General features: G+C 37.7%; 1 protein-coding gene across 1 annotated transcript in view; it reads right to left on the bottom strand.

The window, feature by feature from the left end:
- Positions 1 to 19041, bottom strand: part of LOC144446524 (nesprin-1-like) — a 168360-nt gene that overhangs the window by 59475 nt on the left and 89844 nt on the right. The window contains 12 exon segments of the mRNA XM_078136309.1: positions 604 to 9322; positions 10306 to 10431; positions 11243 to 11446; positions 11605 to 11913; positions 12529 to 12855; positions 13143 to 13451; positions 13952 to 14138; positions 14950 to 15131; positions 15784 to 16110; positions 16531 to 16851; positions 17595 to 17918; positions 18500 to 18826. Coding sequence (XP_077992435.1) covers positions 604 to 9322; positions 10306 to 10431; positions 11243 to 11446; positions 11605 to 11913; positions 12529 to 12855; positions 13143 to 13451; positions 13952 to 14138; positions 14950 to 15131; positions 15784 to 16110; positions 16531 to 16851; positions 17595 to 17918; positions 18500 to 18826 — 11662 coding nt within the window.

Raw genomic sequence — 19041 nt, 5'->3', positions numbered from 1 at the left:
ACACACACAATATTTAAACATACACACAGAGAGACAAACACAAGAATGCATACCCATGACTGCACATGCACAAACAAAAACAAGTATGCGCACACATCTTAGCATTTTAAAATCACATCAAGTGTCTGAACTCAAGCGACAACATAGAACTCTTAATGTTTCCCATTTTCTTCAAATCTTTCTCTAAAATAAAATTGTTTGATGTCAATTGCATAGTACAGTTGTACTGTGTGATTTTTGAAAAAGCTGATATGGTTTGATCTGACTTTTGAAATTATGAAAAAAAATGCCAAAGTGAATAATATCAGGGACTTTTGTTGGTGGAAGTCATTGTGCCACAAGTGCATCTCAACATTTTGCTGATGTGTGTTTGGAGTGTTAAAACACACTGTTGCCTAAAGTGAAACAAACCACAATATGTGCAATAGAAAATCAGGTGTTGAAAAACATTTTTTGCATTGTGAGAGAATAGAAATTTCTTGCATAAACTGTATCTTGTCTGACACATTATTTCTACAATTGCTGTTCAGAAACAAAGTGGCACAATGTCTTCTTCAACTCCAGAAATCCTGAAAAGTCTTCAGATTTCGAAGCTTTGGTTACCTGGCATACTTCCAGGTTTAGCTTTTTCTGGTTCTTTATTATCAACATCTGGTCCATCTCGAACATTGACGTCTAGAGCCTCTGCTTCCTGCCATCCAACTTCCTTTGGACCAATAAATGACATTTCAGGCATGACTCCTTCTGGCATCTCTCTCCTAATGATAGGTACTTTGAAAACACCAGGTTTGCCTGGCACTTGTTCAACTGGCAACATCTCGTCTTTTTGTATGACACCTTCTTCGACTGAAATTGGAAGGACATGCACTTTAGTTGGTAAAGCATACTGTGTTTCCTCAAGATCCACCACCTTAGCACTCTCTGGTTGAACAGATATAGCCATATCCTGCCCAGAAGGTAGATCTTTCACCAAGGAGCCAACATGCAAGTCAGAAGAAGAAGACCCCAGGACAGGTTGAGTAGAGATATCAGAAGGTGCAGAAGAAGATAATGACTCTTGAGAAATCTCAGGTGTCACCGAGTCTGGAAAGTCTCCAGTCAGTTCAGTACATGAAAGTTCTTCAGAAGATTTAAATGGTGCAATAACAGTAGATTCTTGAGGAAAAATTTCATATGGAACTGCCCTCATGTGTGTCACAGGCACAGAATAGCATGGTTCCATAGTATGCATGGATGAAGATGGCATTGTACCTGTTTTCTGAGTTTCCTTATCTTGAGAAAATTCAGAAGACAGGTCTGATGGAGCAAATTTTTCAAACACAGCAGATGTCGTGGAATCAGCAGCTGCAGAAGCATGTAGTTTGTCTGGAGTAGCATGCAGAGGTACATCACCAACAGCTTTAAGTGGTTTTTCGTCAATGATGTCACTTGGTTCTTTGGCATTAGCAGTGCTAGTTTCATCTGCTAATTTGTGTTGTTTTTCTGGAAGCAGATCATACTCGTCAACAGACTTATGTGCATGTGCTGTTTGAGGTGCAATATATTCTATACCAGGGATTATACCTGCAGGCATTATGAATTCTTTTCTTTGAACCACTTGAGAAGTAAGCAGAACACGTTCACCTTTCTTTCTGTTTTTTGCATCTTCAGGTGCAATGTGCTCTTTCTCAATTGCATAGCCCACAGGCATCTCCACTGGCTTAATGTGCTGTGCAGGTGAAGAGTCAGAAAGTAAATTCATCTGTTCTTCTGCAGGTGCATTAGGTTTACTTTCTTTTAGGGGTTCTGAAGGGGAACGTTTTACTGGTGCTAGCTCATATACTAAATCATATTGGTCTTTTGGTAGGTCACTGACATTTGATTGTGTGCCTTCCTCTCTTTCTGGCACTGACAGTTCTTTCAACACACCTTCTGTTGCACCCGATTCAACAGTTTCAGACTCGTCTGGGATGTACTCCTTAGGAGCAATGAAATCAGAAATTGGGATCTCTGTTGGAGGCACAATACCATTGTCTACAGTTGATGTTGCCTCATAGAGTGAGACTATACCAGTTTCATCATTTATAGTATACTTTTGTATTGACTCTGGTTGCAAATCATCTGATAGTGTGACTGCTTCCATTGCGGGAATATCATTTTTAGATCTTGAAATATCAAATGGTTGTACATTGTCCTTAACATATTCATCTTTCCCAATATCTTCCTGTTCACTATCTGGTTCATCAGCTCTTTTTACTTGTTCTTCAATGCCAGTGTCATGCAGTTCCCCTGTCCCTGGCCGAACAGCTCCTTCAACATTATACAAAGTGGATACAAACCCAGAGTCAAGTTCATTATCTACATCACTTCCTTGGGTGGCTTGTTGTTCAGTCAACTCAAAGTCTGAGGATGGTACTTCCTGTCCAAGTACTCGTTTAACCATGTCAGATGTATGCCCATCTACCATATCACCTCCGATGTTAGCTGTAATCATTTGTTGTGGCAAATGTTCTTTGTATTCCCTGGATTTGGGAGTTTCACCAACTTCTACTTCCAAATGTTGTTGAGGTTTATCACCAGTCAAGTCTCTTTTGATAACTCTTGTTGGGTCTGTTTCATTGCAAGGCTCACCACTACTCTTCAGCCTTGTTTCATCTATTTTGATAGGTTCCAAGTCAGGCTGTTCTCTAATTGCCGCTGTCTCTTTTTCAGGGACATCTTTGTGAAGCTCTAAAAGATCTTCTCCACTCCCATCAGAAAGACTATCCATACTTAATTTCTCCTCATCTGTTACAAGTTGCACCTTGTTCACATAAATTTTCTCTAATAGTTCAGGCTGTTCTTTCTGTTCAGCCTGTTCAGTATCTGGTCTGTCTCTTCCTTGGGAAAGGAGATCTTCTTCACTCCAATCTGGTGCTTCTAGATTGAATTGATCAGTGTCCAAAACCCCTTCCTTGACAGAGAATTCTGTCTTACTTCCTCTTGCTCTTGACAGTTCTTCAGGCTGTTCTTTCTGTTCAGCCTGTTCAGGATCTGGTCTGTCTCTTCCTTGGGAAAGGAGATCTTCTTCACTCCAATCTGGTGCTTCTAGATTGAATTGATTAGTGTCCAAGACTCCTTCCTTGACGGAAAATTCTGTCTTACTTCCTCTTGCTCTTGACAGTTCTTCAGGCTGTTCTTTCTGTTCAGCCTTTTCAGGATCTGGTCTGTCTCTTCCTTGGGAAAGGAGATCTTCTTCACTCCAATCTGGTGCTTCTAGATTGAATTGATTAGTGTCCAAGACTCCTTCCTTGACGGAAAATTCTGTCTTACTTCCTCTTGCTCTTGACAGTTCTTCAGGCTGTTCTTTCTGTTCAGCCTGTTCAGGATCTGGTCTGTCTCTTCCTTGGGAAAGGAGATCTTCTTCACTCCAATCTGGTGCTTCTAGATTGAATTGATTAGTGTCCAAGACTCCTTCCTTGACGGAAAATTCTGTCTTACTTCCTCTTGCTCTTGACAGTTCTTCAGGCTGTTCTTTCTGTTCAGCCTTTTCAGGATCTGGTCTATCTCTTCCTTGGGAAAGGAGATCTTCTTCACTCCAATCTGGTGCTTCTAGATTGAATTGATTAGTGTCCAAGACTCCTTCCTTGACGGAAAATTCTGTCTTACTTCCTCTTGCTCTTGACAGTTCTTCAGGCTGTTCTTTCTGTTCAGCCTGTTCAGGATCTGGTCTGTCTCTTCCTTGGGAAAGGAGATCTTCTTCACTCCAATCTGGTGCTTCTAGATTGAATTGATTAGTGTCCAAGACTCCTTCCTTGACGGAAAATTCTGTCTTACTTCCTCTTGCTCTTGACAGTTCTTCAGGCTGTTCTTTCTGTTCAGCCTTTTCAGGATCTGGTCTATCTCTTCCTTGGGAAAGGAGATCTTCTTCACTCCAATCTGGTGCTTCTAGATTGAATTGATTAGTGTCCAAGACTCCTTCCTTGACGGAAAATTCTGTCTTACTTCCTCTTGCTCTTGACAGTTCTTCAGGCTGTTCTTTCTGTTCAGCCTTTTCAGGATCTGGTCTATCTCTTCCTTGGGAAAGGAGATCTTCTTCACTCCAGTCAGGTGACTCTAGATTAAATTGATTAGTGTCCAAAACTCCTTCCCTGACAGAAAATTCTGTCTTACTTCCTCTTGCTCTTGACAGTTCTTCAGGCTGTTCTTTCTGTTCAGCCTGTTCAGGATCTGGTCTGTCTCTTCCTTGGGAAAGGAGATCTTCTTCACTCCAATCTGGTGCTTCTAGATTGAATTGATCAGTGTCCAAAACGCCTTCCTTGACAGAAAATTCTGTCTTACTTCCTCTTGCTCTTGACAGTTCTTCAGGCTGTTCTTTCTGTTCAGCCTTTTCAGGATCTGGTCTGTCTCTTCCTTGGGAAAGGAGATCTTCTTCACTCCAATCTGGTGCTTCTAGATTGAATTGATCAGTGTCCAAAACCCCTTCCTTGACAGAGAATTCTGTCTTACTTCCTCTTGCTCTTGACAGTTCTTCAGGCTGTTCTTTCTGTTCAGCCTTTTCAGGATCTGGTCTGTCTCTTCCTTGGGAAAGAAGATCTTCTTCACTCCAATCTGGTGCTTCTAGATTAAATTGATTAGTGTCCAAAACTCCTTCCTTGACAGAGAATTCTGTCTTACTTCCTCTTGCTCTTGACAGTTCTTCAGGCTGTTCTTTCTGTTCAGCCTGTTCAGGATCTGGTCTGTCTCTTCCTTGGGAAAGGAGATCTTCTTCACTCCAATCTGGTGCTTCTAGATTGAATTGATCAGTGTCCAAGACTCCTTCCTTGACGGAAAATTCTGTCTTACTTCCTCTTGCTCTTGACAGTTCTTCAGGCTGTTCTTTCTGTTCAGCCTGTTCAGGATCTGGTCTATCTCTTCCTTGGGAAAGGAGATCTTCTTCACTCCAATCTGGTGCTTCTAGATTGAATTGATCAGTGTCCAAAACCCCTTCCTTGACAGAATACTCTGTCTTACTTCCTCTTGCCTTTAATAGTTCTTCAGGCTGTTCTTTCTGTTCAGCTTTTTCAGTATCTGGTCTGTCCCTTCCTTGGGAAAGCAGATCTTCTTCACTCCAATCCGGTGCTTCGAGACTGAACTGATCAGTGTCTAAGAAGCTTTCCTTGACAGAAAATTCTGCCTTGCTTCCTGTTGCTTGTGATAGTTCTTCAGGCTGTTCCTTCTGTTCAGCCAGTTCAGGATCTGGTCTGTCCTTTCGTAGGGAAAGAAGGTCATCAGAACTGACATCATCTCTTTTGACCTCTTCTGGTCTTTCTATTTGTTTGGCTTTCTTTGTCTGAGGTTCATCTTTTTTAACTTCATCTACAAAGTCTCTTTTTAAGTCAGGCCTTTCTTCTTCTGAGGTGATCATTGTCATTCTTTCAGTTTCACTTAATTCTGTGTCTCCAGATATAGGATAATGCATGGTTACACTATCTATTTTTTCTGACACAATATCTTTGTTATCCTCATTGTCAAAGCTTTCTCCCTGCTGTAAAGTGTCTGGAACTACTTGCTCTGATCCTGTAGAAGGTTGTGATGATACAATATCATCTTCTTTTGGCATGACTGTTAGTTTATCATGAATTTGGTCAGATGTTGGCATTTCTTGAGCAAAATTATCTTCAATTAATAGTAAATCCTGCTTTTGTGAGTGTACAGTCTCTGTTTCAATCTCAACATGGCTATGCTCATCATCAGTCGATACTTCACTCAATCTTCTTCTCTTCTTTGGTACAATCTCTGTCTCACCTGTACTGGTTTCTTTACTTTCTTCACTTGAGGTATGTTCTGGTACAGCCACAGACTCTTTAGGCAATTCAGCTTCAAGAATCTGCTGCCTTTTGCGAGAAGTTTCTTGTTCATCAGGTTGCATAACTTCATCTTCTTTCATAGCTGCATCTTGCAGTTCTTGATGCTGTAGTTCAGAGACTTCTTTCACAGAAACATATTCAATAGATGGCATCACAAGATCATACTCACTTGAAGTACCTGGGTAATCAGTAAGCTCTCCTTGTTTTTCAGTTGGTGGTGTTGTTTCTAAAGAGGAGGGAACTTTGAGTTCCTTTGGTTCTTCCTCCTCAACATCATCTGTATCTCTCACTTGTTCCATTTCTTCAGAGTCACTCATATGGACGTCTTTAGGCCCAACATACTCAATAGTTGGGGTGATTAGCTGTGGGGTGTCATATTCTTGTTCACTTGTAGTTTTTCTACTTGAACTTGGTTTGGCTTCTACTGTAGGGAGACTGTATGCCACTAATGCCTCTTGTGTAGCTTCTAATTCCTGTACTGGACCATGTTTTACATGGATTGTACTATCTGTGGTCTCTTCCTGCTTTGCTTTTAAAATTGTTGGTAATATGACTTCCTCTGAAGCAGGAGCTGGGAATTGTTCAATTGCATCTTTGTCCACAGTTCGTATTTCTGTCTCTTCTGGAGTCAATGTCACGGTTATTTTGGAGGGAATGTCTCCTTCAGATCTTTCAACTGAGTTTTCTTTCATTTGCTGCTTTGCATCAAGAATGCCACTGGTTTCTACTGGTTGTACTTCTCCAGGTGCATATCCTTTCTTCTGGTCAGCAGGAACAAGGACAATCTCTGTTGGCTTTTCTATTTCCAATTTCTGGACACCAGTCGGTTGGTGGATGGTTGCTGTCTCATCTTCATTAGGTATACCTGCAATAGGTTCAAGTGACATTTTCTGCTCTGGCGATGTTGCATCATCACCAATGCTGTGTTCAAGTGCAGTTTGCGATGGAATGTATGTCTTTTCAACAATGAATGATGGCTGTTCTTCTGGCCCTACTACAGACCTTTCAGGTACTTGTTTTTGCTGGCCATCTTTAACCAACTCTTTATGATGAATGATATCATGCATTTCAGTAGTTACATGGTCATCATCAGCTATACTATGCAAAGTTGCTTGTCTGCTGTCTACAAAATCAGCTTGCTTAGGTATGCTTTTTACATCTTTGGTCTCTGAAGGTTGTTCTTGCTCTACCATCTGATCTTTACCAGGCATAACACCTGCAGGCATATCACCCGCTTGATAAGAAACATCTGTACCTCTTTCTTCTTGTATCAGAGGTGGAGAATGCTCTTTTTCAGGTAATTGGCCTGCAGGTATTCCTTCTGGTTTGGACTTGAGCGTTTCAGGAGGAATGGCAGATACAGGAAGAACACCTTCATCTCCATCATGCATAGCAACTTCTAGCGGTAAAACATATTCTGTCACCAATGTGAGTTCAGCAGCATGTAAAACAGATGGAGTCACACTGGCATGCTTATCACACTCATACATTTTAGCTGGCATAGCAGTCAATGTTCTTTCTAAGAGCATTTCATCTTGTTCATCAGATTTAACGGATGACCCACTTTCATCACTATCAGATAACTTCTCATTGTCATGAATGAGCTTCTGGTAATCATTTTGAGAAGGTACCTGAGTTGAATCCATTGGTTTTGTTTTTTCACTGACTGCATTTGCATGATCTTTTGGTATATCATCAATTCTTTCAGTATCTGTTAGTACAAAGTGTTCAGTTAGTGGGTAAGACTGGTGCAAAGACTCTTTGTTTTCTACGTGCAAAGTGGAATCAGAAGGATAGTCAGTTAGATCAGTGTGGAGAATAGCTCCGTGCAAAGGAGAAGTGTCATAGGAAGGAACATCAGTGGTAGTTTTTGCAGCAGCAGGAGCATGCATCTCACCTGATACTGCCTCTTCTCTGCTAATCTCCTCAGGTTTCCCTGATACAACATCCATTGGTTCTGCTGCTCTGTCGGCCACATATGCACCTGTAAAAGGGCCCCTTACATGCATTGGGGCTTTTTCACTCACAGCATGCTCCATAACGGGCATTTCAAAAACATGCATCTCACCTGATTTACCAAGTGTTTTGTCTGTTTTCCTGGGCACTGATCTATGTGGACTAGCTTCTCTTGAGCTATGTGGGGTGTTGCCTTTTGATCTATCACCACTTTGAATTTGAGCCAGATGTTCCTCTAATGATGTGCTTGCTTGTACAGCACCTTCCAAAAGATATGCTGATCTCTTTGGACTGTCATTAAGTAGTCCTGTCTGGACAGCTTCATCAGCTGTTTCAGCTTTGTGGTGGCCTGAAGGTATGCCTTCCAGTTCTTCATAAGCTGTAACAGGAAGCTCTGCTGAATCAACATGTCTGTAAGACCTGGCATATTCTCCATCTACAGTTGGAATGGCACTTTCATACACTTTACCAGGATCATCCATATCAACAACTGTCCCAACAGAACTCCTTTGAATGAGTTTGCCAAGACTATCCTTCCTGTTTGCCGGACCCCTTGGGCTATCAAACACATCATCTTTAGATCTACCAGGCTTCCATTCACTAGGTGATGTAGTATTAAAGTCTTCACCTGATCTGTATGGTCCATTACCACCTGTAGTACTAACACTATCAGTTCTAGAATATATACCTGAATCACTTGATTTTTCTGATGGTAACCGACCATTCTTTCCCATATTTACATCACTAGCATATTCAGGTTTAGTTTGGCCAACTCCAGCATATCTCAGATCATCAGCAGCATGTCTCCTGGCAACACCTGCTATAATTTCAGGAAATTCAGAAGGTGTTACATCCATTAACTCTTCACCAAGATCCATGGCTTGCTGTTGGGAAACTGATACAACAGTTTTTGGCCCAATTATGACACCTTTCTCAATCCTTCCATCCTCAAATTCTTCAGGGTGCTGCATCTGTGCTGCTTTTTCATCCTGTGGTATACCAAATTCAAATGGAATCTCTGCAGCTGCCAATTGAACTTCACCTTTCCTAATGATTTCCTCTGTTACTGAGAATGGCTGTCTCGTTCCTTGGGCTCTTCCAAGTTCTTCTGGATGCACTCTTTGTGCTGCTTTTTCATCTTGTGGTCTATCGCGTCCTTGAGCTAGAAGATCCTCTTCACTCCAGTTTTCTCTGTTCCAGTCCACCTGATCTTTCATAATCATTCCCTCCTTGATGTCTTTCATGTCAAAGGGTACAGCAGCTTCCAACCCTGGTACTCTTTCTTTTGAAATAATTTCAGCTTGAGGATCTTGGATAGGCACAGCATATGATTGTGGGTATGCTTCCAACCTTTTAATCTGCTGTTCAGTGGGCTTCAGCGGAGCAACTCTAGATTGTGGTTCTCCCACAGAGACAGTGTCAGCCATTTCTGGAAAGAACTTTTCAAATGCAGCCTTCCTCATTGAAGCTCGTTCTGATGCCATTTCATAGAGCTCTTCAGTCTTTGAATTGATATCCTCAATTTCAGCTTCATAGCTTACCACCTCTGCCCGTAAAGCCTAAAAATGGAAATTGGTAAACATTATTAAAAATGTTATTTTACAACTTACACACATGCTTTCAGCAAGGTCTAACTAACTCAAGCCACTGCAAATTCAATATCACAAACATTTTCAGTCTATTGAGCTTGGGCCCTGCTGAAAGACCAGATCTACAGAAATAATGTCACTCTCAAAAACAGAGATGAAATAAAGAGACAGAACATTAATATAGTCAGAGAACATGGAATGGTAAAATTATCATGATGGAATATGTATGACTTAGGACTGTGGTGATAAGGAGGCTGGATATCCCAAGAAGCTCAATGTGACCACATTATGTTTAGTAGAATTTGTGCTTGCATTGGGGTTTTCTTACTTGTCAGTGAAGTGGCTTGCAGTGATGAAAACAAATACAACAAGCATAACTAATGATAATTTGAATTAGTGCAAAAAAAGTATATACACAATCGATATTAGAAAATGATGATGATGATGATGATAATGATGATGATGACTAATGTCAAGATTAAAAGACATGCACATAGATTGGGAGATATTGATAGGAAAAGTATCACATCATTCCCTTTTTTTGAAAAAAAAAAGTATCAATCATGTGCTTTGCTTTGATGTTAGAATTGCTTACTGATGCTCATTAATGTCTTGTGTGGAAAGTTCTGCCTAACAGTTAAAGAAATTTTTTAGTAAACTCTCTTTGTTGAAACAAAACACAATTTTTGAATTTGGTAATTTTTTTCCTTTAAGTTTAGCACATTTGAAATCTTTGGCTGAAATCTGCAGAACTTTTCACAGATGCAATTTAAGTGCAGTATCATGCAATAGTTTGTATGATTACAGCAATACAATACACCACAACCAGTGCAGGGATAGATTATGTCTTCATTAGCCACAACATTCAACAAACTGTGGTTATTTTGAACTTTTGAGATACATTTCAAACCCAGCCAACATTTTTTGTCACACTCTGTGGCAGATTAACATACATCATGTTCTGCTAATTGTTTCTTCAGACTTTCGAGACTGGTGGGTGCCACCGGAGTGGCATTCAGTTTCTCCTGGATTTTATTGACTTTGTCTGTCAGAATATCTACTTCAGCATCATACTGTTCCTGTAGAATTAAGTAGCAGGGAAGTTGACTAGTTTAGTGAACTACATCTACAACTATAGCATTACACTATTCATATACATGTGAATCCCTTTGATCTCACCTTGATGCTGTAAAAAAAAACAGATTAATAGTACAACTTTGTAGGCACAAGACTAACACACAGAAAGAACTGAGCAAGAAGAAATACGACAACTACAAAACGCATTTTTATCTGCTCAGCAAAAGAAGAGAGAGAGAAACATTTAAAAGACACAAACACAGAAGTTACATAATATACATCTAACAAAAGGAAAGTATAACGGCAAGAAACAACAGTGCAGCATTGAAAATTGAGGCCTACAATATTCTACTATTAGGAACGCAACAAAGGAACAGACATCAAAGGGAACACTAAAAACAAAAAACAATATCACACAAATGATATAGAAAGAAATGCAAAACTATTTTTGAAACAAAGTCATTTTGTAGAGTAAACAAGAAATACATGAATTACAATACGATAAAAACAGAATACAGACATAAATCAAATTAATATTAAAGAACAGTTATGCTTAAGATACCAATTTACCAGAGTTTCCCACTACATAAATTATCAAAAACAGACAGAAATGGCACAAAAAGTAGAGATAAACATTAAAACTTAAGAAACCATTTCCCCTCAACATATATTTTGAAAAATTGCAAGACGATAAGAAAGCAGTGGAAACAAATTGAGTAATACTACTGAAACAGTACAGAGACAATAATTGTTCGTTTTTTTCAAAACAAATACAAAAATGTTTTTTATCATGCCTGGAAATTGTAAGCATACCTCTTTGTTTAGTGATTCCCTCAACACCTGTTTGTGCCCTGAAATAGCATTTTGAAGTTGCTCCACCTCATCCTCCAATTTCTGTTGGGTAGGGTCTTTTGGTTCAGAAACGTTTACATTATCAACATCTGCAGTTACTTCTCTCTGTTTGGCTGACAGAGCTTGGAGTCTATCTTTGTAGTTCTCAATTTCTGATTCCAATTGCTTTTATAGAAAATAGAGAAGAAAATCACATTAGTTTATCATCCAAGAAAAACAGTTTTCATCATAAAACTGTATTTGTTATTTTTTAAATACAATTTTTATACACTATATCATTTTAAACACCATATCATATCATTTCACAAGTGAAAAATACTTACTTCATGAACAAGGAACTGTTCTTTTAGTTCCTTTTCATCCAATTCAGAATCAAACAATGTTTTCTTGACTTTATCTATGCCGTCCTTTAACTCAACCTTCTCCTGTTCACATTCTTCCAGCTTTCTGGCTTTCTGTTCCAGGATGTTGGCACGTTGCTTAGCAATGTCTTCCAGTTGTTCAGCATGCTCTGTGATGTCTCCTGTTTTCTCTTGGATTTCAGCTGCACTGTAAATTTTACCAAGTTTCTCAGCTGTGCGCTTGAGAACATCTATCTTGTGCTCAATAGGTTCCGAGTCAGCTAGAACCACCTGGAAAATATGAAAGAAACAATATATGTAAGCAACTTTTTTATACAAACGTTTTGGGCCTCAGTCTGAAGAACAGATTCAAACACTCTTGCCATGACTGGCTATATAAGACACTTACACATTAACAACTAAATACCAATAAGATATTGGCAACAAATATCGACTGCTTCTGCCTTTAAAGCTGAATATAGTGCATTTACAGGAGTTTGCAAACATCTTTCTCACAGTTTTCATGGTCAACTACTGCCATTTTTCAGGAATATTTAGTTACATCTCACCAAACAATTTTTTAACTTGTCATAATAGAATGTTTATGTGAGACATTGTGAATTTCAAAAATCTCATGACAAATAATTTCATAAATTTCAATCATTCTTTCGGACTTTCCAAAAGCAAATGAAATGTTCAGAGCCTTCCAGGGATGGTATGAAATTCCAAGATTCTCAAGATTTGAATGAGTGCATGAACCCAGTAATGTATAGCCCTCTGAAATTTCTTTATGGTTGCCATGGTGAAGTATGACAGTAAATCTGCACAATTATAAATCTGAATCATGAATTTCATCACAGCATGACAACAACAAATTAACTGTTGTGTATCAATGTAAACCCATACCTGATGTGAGGTGAGTTGTTCTTTGACCTCTTCTAGGTTGTTAGTCACTATCTTAGTTGCTACAACAGGTGTTCCCTTATCAATCCATTCAGTTACAAACTCTGATGCCTTCTGGTATTCATTCCACATCTCTGTAGCTTCCTGTAGTTTAGCACTTTTCAGTTCTGCAGCATGTTCTAGTTCAGCATATTCATGTTGTAATGAAGCAATGGTAGCCACTACCGCTTGTTTCTCATTCTCATTTTCTGTCTGGTCAGTGATGATTTGAGCTTGTTCTTGAAGAATCTCGACCTTCTTGGATATACTGTCAAGGTCTTCAAATACCTCCTAAAATAAATTTAAAAAAAAAAGGAAAATAGATGAAAACATGAACTATATTTTTGAGTGAGTGCACACAGATCCTGGTCTCCTTGGTCTTTGAAACATTGCTTCTATTTGAATTCATACTTGGTATTTGAAACCAGACTACAGTTATATTGTTTTATGTCCAAAAATCTGACAAACAAAAAAACCTAGCAAAAAAACCCCAAACATTGAAGAGTACATATTCATCAATTTTAACATGCACAAATGTTCCCATAGTGACAATATAATCAAAATCAACTTATGTTCACCTTGTGTCCTTGTGTATCTTCTGGTATACTGACAATATCTTCACCAATCTTGTTTCCAGTTTCCTCTAACTGTTTCTCTACATTCTGTAGAGTATCAGCAAAGCCTTCTCTGAGTGTCTTTGCTTCAGCCAAGCTTTTGTCCTTCTCGCCTAGCTGAGATTTGATGTCACTCTCCAAGTCTTTCAGTTTCTCCATTTCAGTCAAGATTTCTTCTGGAATGGAAGCTTCTTTGGCCGAATATTTATGTTCTTGTTCCTCGGATACTTCACCAACATCACGTAGTACCTTGGTTACTGATTCCTCCAATTCCTTTCAATGGAAATGACAAATGTTTAGTTTTTTGACAATTTGACTGACCACACATCAAAGTATTTTATGTATCATGTGAGAATGAATGTTTCTGAATGTGGGTTCATGTTAGATATAAAACATTGCTTCTCATGGAGTCACAAAATTATCAAGAATAATCCTGAAGGCTGTGGATGTAAAGAAAAACAGATAACATTTTTTGGACTTTGTGAGTAGCAATAATTTATATTTTTCTATGTATTATGCATTTATGCATTCTTTTTCTCTATTCAACCACCCCTTCAAGAAAAAACAAATTCTAAACTTCAGTGAATAAAATAAACTGTGTGTTCATTAATACACACTGTGAAGAGCTGATTTCAGTGTTTGTGGCCATATTTTATATCATAACATTACAACATTTACTGATTTACTAAATCTACACCTAAAATAATTCTTGTTGTCTAATATTCTGCTATATCCAAATCTAATACTTTTATGATCAAGACATCATATCTCACCTTCTTTTCTGCCATTTTCTTGTCAATATCACCAGGATAAGGTCCAACACTATTATCGATAATGCTGACATTTTCCTGGGCCATTTCCAGTTGTTTAACAGCATCTACTACCTCTGCTTTAAATTTCTCTCTTTCATCAAGTTCATTCTCAATGGCTTGTTTCATTCCATCAGCAGTACTTTGTACACTGGGTGTCAAATCAGACACAAGAAAATAATCAACAGAACAATTTTTTTTAAGTTAAGTCAATATATCATAAGAATAAAACATTCTTTATGAACAAAATACAAAACAGCAAATGCCATTTTTCATCAAATGAAAACTGTATGCCATTAAACTACATCATTTATTGTCTACATGTGATCAAAACAATCCGAGGATGTAGATAATCCCTTCTGGGTCTCAAACTGGCAACTACAAAAGATGTTACTAGTTTCTAAGTGTGGATGCCAACAACTCTCTATTAAAACAAAGAGGAAGAGAGATTTGAAAGATTCAATGACAGATAGCACTAGACTACCGGTTTCTGAGCACTCTTATGAAAACTTTCACTGGAGAACACTGAATGTGACAGCATCTGAGAGAAAAGATTAAAGGAGTCTGTAACTAATCACTCATTTGGAGTTACTCAAGACATCCCAAATATCTAATAATGTTGGAGGAGATTGTGTCAAAATAAACAATGATTATTTGAGAGAAGATGATTTGACTACATATCTGTCCGATAAGTGTGGCATCAAAGAGATGTAAACATATATCATATGTAACTTTAGGTCTAAGAACATTTGGATCAAACTAAACTGTTTTTCTTTATTCAGATTTTTACACAAGTTGTCCTCCGCCTATACTATTTTAGCTGCTAGACAGCCAGGACTCAGCGATTAAAGATCGCATATTGTACCTAAGGTCTTGTTACAAGACTATCCTCCCCCTAAGATTTGAACTATTAGAAGATATGTAATTCCAAATCATCATTATTAGTGTTGTACAATGTATACCTATCAATGTTCTCTTCCATCGTTTTGATATCTTCTTCCACAGGTATACTTTCTTCCATTTGTTCTTCTTCAGCTTCCTGCATAGCCTTCTTGGTTTGCTCAATTTTGTCCTTCAAAGTAGCTGCAGCCTTCTTCAAACTTTCAAATTTACTGTTTGCCTTTTCAGCAGTATCAACAGCAACCTGTCAGAGTCAGGCAGAGTATTAAACACAACTTATTAATTTGAGAGTATGTCGAGTTTTTTTGTACAGTTATGGCACATACCATAAAACTACCATTACATGTTTGTCACAGTAAAACTTGATTCATCATGATTTTCATATGCAAACTTAGTTATTGTGATAAATTATCACAGATTGTTTGTCATACTGAAAGAACAGAAGTTCAAATACTGCCCTCAGGCAAAGTTACTACAAAATGTGTCTATCACATTGATGAACTGCCATAATATCTTTATATGATATAATGCTCAGTATTGCACACCACCATCTCAATGTAAAATTTTACCAAACTATAAACCCAGAGTTCTCTTAATACTTACTAACAAGTAAACCTTAGAAAATGGAATATTGTATTATTTTATGCTAATGATATAGAATGCTGCAACATCTAGATGTGTTGACCCAGCACTAGAATATCATTATATTCATTATACAATGAGAAATGAAAATGACGGTTCTTGTAGTGAAATATCAATGGGAGGAGTTAATAACTTAACCAGTATTCAGAATATTAAGCAAGTAAAACTAACATGATGTTCAAATTAAACAAATTAAAAGAATACATGCAAAACACTGACATGCAAGTGACATAAAAGTATAAAATAATAATTGCCTTGGCATGTTGGAGGTCTTGTGTGAGTTGTTCACTGGGAACAGTTTCAACGACTACAGTGGGGATGGCTTTTTCAGTATCGGTAACAAACTCAGATACTTGTTCAAGATTATCTTGGTATTCCTGCCACTGTACGACACATTCTTGCAAAAGTTCTCCCTGCTGAGCAGCATTTTGATGAAGATTAGACCATGGTTGTTGAATCTCTTCTAGTTTCCTCTCCACAGCATCTTTGCCAGCTTTATTGCCATCTAATTCAAGTTTTTGTGCTTTCATTTCCAGCGTTTTGATTTGGTCCTCATACTGTGTCAATTCTGATACATATTGCTACACAGAAACAAAACAGTGCACACACAAATAAATCATAAAGTCAACAAATATTTACATCACAAAGTTCACAAATATATACATACATGCAAAAACTGAAACACATATATGACAACAAATAGTTGTGCATGATCAACATCACAGATAAAGATGGATATTCATAGATGTTTAACATATAATAATATATCCCCTACCGGATTCACAACATCCTCATTATGAACAGGAAAAGAAAGATATATCTACACCATCCATTTCAAACTTATACTAAAAGATTCCCTCACAATACATCCTAATCTGAATTGTAACAAAGTATGAACTTCCTGTCTTTTTATCCTGTCCACAGTTTGCAAAGATGGAAGAAAAAAACCAAAACCATGAACGTTAATATCACCTTTATGGAATACCATATAGACTACAAACCTGATGCTTGTCATGTGCTTCTTTAGTACCTTCAAAGGTAGGTTCTAATTCTACAACAGCCTTCTCAGCAACTTTATCCAAAGCTTCTTTAACAGAAACTACTTCAACCTGGAAAGTCTCCCAGTTCTCCGTATATTTCAATAACCTTTCTTCTTTCTCATCAGCAGCTTTCAGAATATTAGTCATCTCAGCATTCAAGGAATTCAGTTTCTCTTTCATGGCTTCTTTCTCCTCAGGTGTCAGGGACGATGACATTTTGGCCGCTGATTCAACAGCTTCATCCAGTTTATCCTGGCAACTGTTATCTTGGCTGAAGAATGCCTTTATGTTAACAAAGGAGGGGAGGGGACAGTTAGTTTTTCACATTTAATAGACCAACAAATCCGGGTCTCAAATCATGTATAATTGTTATCACACAATACCTGTCATGAAACAGTAGCACAGAATTTCTGCACTTCAGCTATGTAATATCACGTACCAAAACCTTCATTTTGGTTATAGTGTTTGCCTTTATTTGTTGAGAATACTCATCAACAATGGTGTTATATCCAGAAAACACTTCAACATAAGTAGAATGGCTGAACTCATTTTTATAGACCTAGAGAAATACTTCCCTCACACATTATGCCAATTTTATGCTTATTGGTGCGTGGCAAGGTAGCAGAAGTCATGAATGATTGTGTGTTATTTTCAGTGTCTTCTCTCCATACAGTAACTTAACTTATAGCTAACCAGTTGTATTGTACAGACATTTCTAAAACATTCAATTTGTGATTTGTTGACATGATCTTTAAAAGAACAAAGGCATGATAAAGTGCATGTCATGTGTAGAACAAAGTGCTACTTTTCATACAAGAAAAACAGTCTAATATAACACAGAGATTTTCACAATGACAGTAAACATAAATAAAATCAGGAATGTCTGCATCGCATGAAACTTACATAGTATTATATGTGAGTTTAAATGATGCTTTTTCTGCAGTAACGAATTCAATTGAAATTCAATCTAGAACTACTTGTTGGACTGAATCAGCCAATTGATTTGAAAATAGTCAATTCTTCACCTTATGTTCTGCAAGTTGTTTTGGCAGTTGTTCATAGTCTGCCCCGTCTTCTCCTTCATGTAGTTTCTGATTGGCTTTGTCTAGCCACAGTCCGACATCATCAAGTGATGTTTGGTACTGTTCTCTTGTTAAGATGGCTGCTTCTAGAGTAGCTTTCTTTTCTTTCAAAGCATTTCTTAGGTCCTGCTGTCTTTTCTCTATGGCGTCCAATTGTTCTTGTACCTCTGGTGGAATTTCTTCTCCTAACTCAGCAAACTTGGCACGTATGGAGTCTGCCAATTGTTGTAGTCTTTGTATCTCCTTTTCTGTTTCATTTTCAAGTTGCTACACAACAAAACATAATTAGACATCATTTTCTAGTACTTTTAAATTTTGTTGAAAACAGAAATTGTGACAAATGTTATGCAAAGGATTATTTATGTGATTCCATACTATATCTAAGTTAAAATGTTTTTAAAAAATTACAAAATGACAACATACTTAAAAAATAATTTTGTAAGAATGTATTCTGTACTGGACTAGTTTACAATATTCACTACTGGAAGTTAATACCAAACTAAGGATCAATAAATCAATATACTACCATATTTCCATGTGTTGTAAATATCTATGTTACTAGTAGTATCAGAATGTCTGTTTATTTTTCACCAGTAATCACAACAATAGCCTATTATTGTTGACAAAAACCCCTTTTACTAAACTACACCTTTGTTGAGTTTTATTCTTGATTTATATCATATTGATTTTATCTCTTTTGTTTTTGAATACTTTCACCTCCATATATGATTTCATAAGGTGATTGTCAACATTGTTCGGCCATTTTTTGTTATTGTGAGAAAAACTGGCAGAAAAGGTCAGAGTTGCAGACATCTTATCTTAATTCCTGACCAAGGAAAGTTGGCTACCTGGTGTTTCTGAAGAGCTTCTTTTGAAGTATGGACATCGAGTGGAATTTGTGTGTCACTTAGAGCTGACATCTGGGCTTGATTTAACCATTCCAAAGCCTTTGCAACCTGTGACTTGGCAACCTGTTTCTCTTCCAAGGTTTTGCTGTTTTCTTTCTCCTTCTCTTCAAGTTTGGTCAGGGCAGCATCAACATTGCCTTGTAGTTTACTTAGTTGTTCATTGATGTGTTGTTTGTCAGTGTCATCACCTTCGTTGCCAATGTGATCTCCTTGGCCAGCAAGGACATTCAGGCTGGCAAGTTTGGATCGCAGCTCTTCTTCCATGATCTGAAAGTCAAAGACAAATATGTAAAAATGTTAGTACTTGAAAGGGAAAAAGTGAGCAATAATCAACTACAAACAGAAATCATATCAACCTGAATGATGTATGCATGTAGTTGTAATTTATGTAGAATATTTTTTGGTTTCATTTCTGACATGATTGGTAACAATATTTTATAAGCAGTATGATTGTCTATGTTACCACAATCCTGCCAAAGGAT

Source organism: Glandiceps talaboti, chromosome 2 (assembly GCF_964340395.1).
Source record: "Glandiceps talaboti chromosome 2, keGlaTala1.1, whole genome shotgun sequence".
NCBI classification, from domain to species: Eukaryota; Metazoa; Hemichordata; class Enteropneusta; family Spengelidae; genus Glandiceps; species Glandiceps talaboti.
Note: the sequence above shows the minus strand (reverse complement) of the source record. Positions and strands in the feature narration are given on the sequence as shown.